The sequence below is a fragment of the Propithecus coquereli genome, unplaced genomic scaffold, assembly GCF_000956105.1.
Source record: "Propithecus coquereli isolate 6110/MARCELLA unplaced genomic scaffold, Pcoq_1.0 Scaffold126, whole genome shotgun sequence".
NCBI lineage: Eukaryota > Metazoa > Chordata > Mammalia > Primates > Indriidae > Propithecus > Propithecus coquereli.
This window is the reverse complement of record NW_012136747.1, coordinates 2483731-2487290: the sequence shown is the minus strand read 5'-3', so window position 1 is coordinate 2487290 and position 3560 is coordinate 2483731. Positions and strand designations below refer to the sequence as shown.

At 36.9% G+C, this 3560-nt stretch overlaps 1 protein-coding gene across 1 annotated transcript in view; it reads right to left on the bottom strand.

Annotated features, from left to right (window-relative positions):
* ST13 (suppression of tumorigenicity 13 (colon carcinoma) (Hsp70 interacting protein)) overlaps positions 1 to 3560 on the bottom strand; it is a 33632-nt gene that overhangs the window by 14418 nt on the left and 15654 nt on the right. Inside the window, exon 5 of the mRNA XM_012637975.1 lies at positions 1789 to 1859. Coding sequence (XP_012493429.1) covers positions 1789 to 1859 — 71 coding nt within the window. The remainder of the gene's footprint in view (positions 1 to 1788; positions 1860 to 3560) is intronic.

The window sequence follows — 3560 nt, the reverse complement described above, 5'->3', positions numbered from 1 at the left end:
AGGAGGATCACTTGAGCCTTGGAGTTCGAGGCGACAGCGAGCTATGATCCTGCCACTGCACTTTAGTCTAGTGACAGAACAAGACCCTGTCTCTTAAAAACTGGCTCTTGAAAGCAAACCTTTATCACACATGTAGTGTAACTCACTTGAAACAGGACAATTTATGGGTACATAACCCCATAGCAGAATACCATATTGTTAGATCAATACTGATTTTTTAATTAAGAAAAAAGTAAAAGGGTAAAATCAATTTAAAGGATAAGGTAAATTAATTTTATTCCATTGACTTTCTTGTATCATTAAATTAAAACGATAAAATTAAGCTTTAAAAGGAAAAAATACTCACATAACTTCACAGGGCTGATTTTTAAAAACCACAGCAATATACTACTGAAGAAAAGGTACAAAAATTCAAGAAAGCTAGAACTCACAAAATACCATAACCTATATTTAAAATTTATTCACTGTATCCTATTCTCATAGTTAACTTATTAGTCTCTTAAGAAATATTCAAGAAATAAAGCATACTATAAAATTAGAAGAGTTCTTTGCACAAAGTCTAACTCTTGGGGAGACAAGCCAAACTCAATTTTAAAATAAATGTCACAATTCACTGTGAAAAATATTTACCCAGTTAGTGAATGAGTAAAGGACTTTAAAAGAACTCATGAAAACAAGACAGAAAAATATTCAGTCTTATTAGTTACAACTGCAGATATCTACTATAGGTAATTACATTTAGATCTCTAATAAGCAACTCACACCTACCATATTCAAATCTGAACTCTTAATTCCTAAGCCGTCTCCAAATCTATTCCCCATTCCCATCATCCCAACTAAATAAATGGCTCCTCCTATTATCTAGTTATGAGTTGGCAAACTTTTTCTGGAAAGGCCCGTAAAATAATTTTAGGCTTTGCAGACCATACAATCTATAATAACTACTCAGTGATGCTTCTGCAGTGGGAAAACAGCCACAGTTAAGTATCAGACTAGGTTCAAATCAAGGTATTCTATCGCCTGAGGCCAGGAGTTTAAGACCAACCCGGGCAATAGTGGGACCCCGTCCCTAAAAAAATTTAAAAATTAGGCAGTTGTGGTGGTGTGAGCCTGTAGTCTCTCCCTCCCCTGACTCCTCCCCACAAGAAAGGCACTCTGGCTCCATAGCCCAGCTTTTAACTATATTCTCCAAACAAAAGTGCTTTTAGCAAGCCTACGTTGGCCTTGAACTCACAAACCCTGGCTTATAATACTAATGTTTTATCACTTTGAATATACTATAGAATTGCACATATTTGAAAATTAGAACTAGGTTAAATTCACACACCCACATGAACAGAGAGTATAGAAACAAACATGGAAAAACAAAAACATGATTTATTAGGTGGTGGGTTCATTTTCATTTTGTTAAATATTACTGAGACAATAAAATAAGAAAATAGGGGAGAAAGGGCAATATGCCAAAACGAGTGACAAAAATAATGAAGTATGGCAAAGGTCTTTGGCAAGTCACAGCCCCTGTGAGTCTTCACGTTGTCTATCTATAAAATGGGTTAGTATGGGGTTTCACTGAAGTAATGTACACAAAAGCATAAAACTGCCAGGAATACAGAAGGCACTAAATAAACAAATGTTGGATAGAAATCTTAGGCGGTAGGGAAATGACGAGAAGATTAGCACAGAAAAGGAATGGTCTGGAAGAGCACTGGCTGGGAACAATTGATGGGTATAAATTAAAAGTTGAAATAGATAAAGAAGAGTCTGTAGCAAAGAGAAGAAAAAAATTACTCACCATCATTTAGGGCTTCAATGGCTGCAACTTTCTTATCATTTGCCTGATCCATCATCTCCTCGGTTATCTAGAGGGAAAATGAAAGTCAACTTAGTAGTAGTAGCGAAAGCAACAGAGGGAGAATCAATTTGGAGAGTCTTAGGGATGAGCATGAGGTAGTCACAACATCCATTTTCGTTCACTCTTCTCTAGTCTCCAGAGAACAAAGAGGATAATTATGATAACTATTGAGAATACAGAATGTGTTTTAACCTTTTACACTTAATAAATTTCACTCCCTACACTCTGCCCTAAACATGACCTTCATAATAAATCCAATCTCCTCAGAAAGGAGTAATTCTTTTTAGGCTTGAATTTTCAGAAGAGAAAGATCTCATTCCTTTGTTTTTATAAACATCTATTGAGCACTTAGAACACTGTACAAGATGCTGACAGCACAAAGATGTAAGAACAAAAATTTAAAATAAACATCCTACCTCAAATCAAAAGTTCAGAAGCAATTCCTTTAATTACAGAAAAAAAATCCACTATACCAATACCACTGTGTAAAATGGCAGTGCTGGCTAATTCATGAAAAAAATAATTTGGTAGGTTTAAAAACTGGATGGAAATTAGCAAACTGTCTTTACATTTGGCTAGAAAATCCAATGGAAATGATGACAAATTATTAGATCTAGTAAGATAATTCAATTAAGCTGTCAGACACAAGAGCAACATAAAGAAAAATCAAAAACCAGAGTTCCGCCACACCACCAAAAATCATTTATAAAGCACTATTTCTAAGAACCACACAAGACTTCCACAGAAGGAAAAAGTAAAATTCTATTAAAAGATAGAAAAGACAACTTCAAGAAATTTTGACACACATTCCCCATATTCATAGAAAGAGATTATTTTAAATGTTCCAAATCTACCCCAAGTTACTCAATAAATTCAAAGCAATTCCAACAAAAGTTTCTATAATTTTTTTTTTGAGATGGGGTATTGCTCTGTCACCCAAGATAGAGTACAGTGGCATCATCATAGCTCACTGCAACCTCAAACTCCTGGACTCAAGTGAACCTCCTGCCTCAGCCTCCCAAGTAGCTGGGCTACAGGTGCATACCACCATGCCTTATTTTTCTACTTTTGGTAGAGACGGGGTCTTGCTCTTGCTTAGGCAGGTCTTGAACTCCTGACTTCAAGCAATTCCCCAACCTCAGCATTCCTAAGTGCTAGGATTACAGGCATGAGCCACTGTGCCTGGCCCCTACGAATTTTTGACAAACTTAACTATCTATCTATTTATTTATTTATGAGACAGGGTTTTGCTCTGTCACCCAGGCTGGAGTGCAGTGGCATGATGACAGCTCACTGCAGCCTCCAATGCCTGGGCCCAAGTGATCCTCCACCTTAGCCTCCTCAGTAGCTGGCACTACAGGTACATGCCAGACGCCTGGCTAATTTTTTTAAAAATTTTTTGTAGGGACAGGGCCTCCCCTATGTTGCCCAGGGTAGCCTCAAGTGATCCACCTGCCTCGGCCTCCCAAGTGCGGGGATTACAGACATGAGCCACTGTGCCCAGTGTCAAAACTGTTTTTTAAAAGACTGGAAGAAACAGTTTACCAGATAGTAAGACATCCTACAAAGCCAGGATAATTTTAACAGATTAATAAATTAAAAAAAAAAGACTTCTGTTTATAGAAATTACGGTACACATGAAACCATGAACAAGTCTAAAAACGATCTTTTAAAAGCAACCTTTGTCTTAAGAAAGTGGAACTAGGCC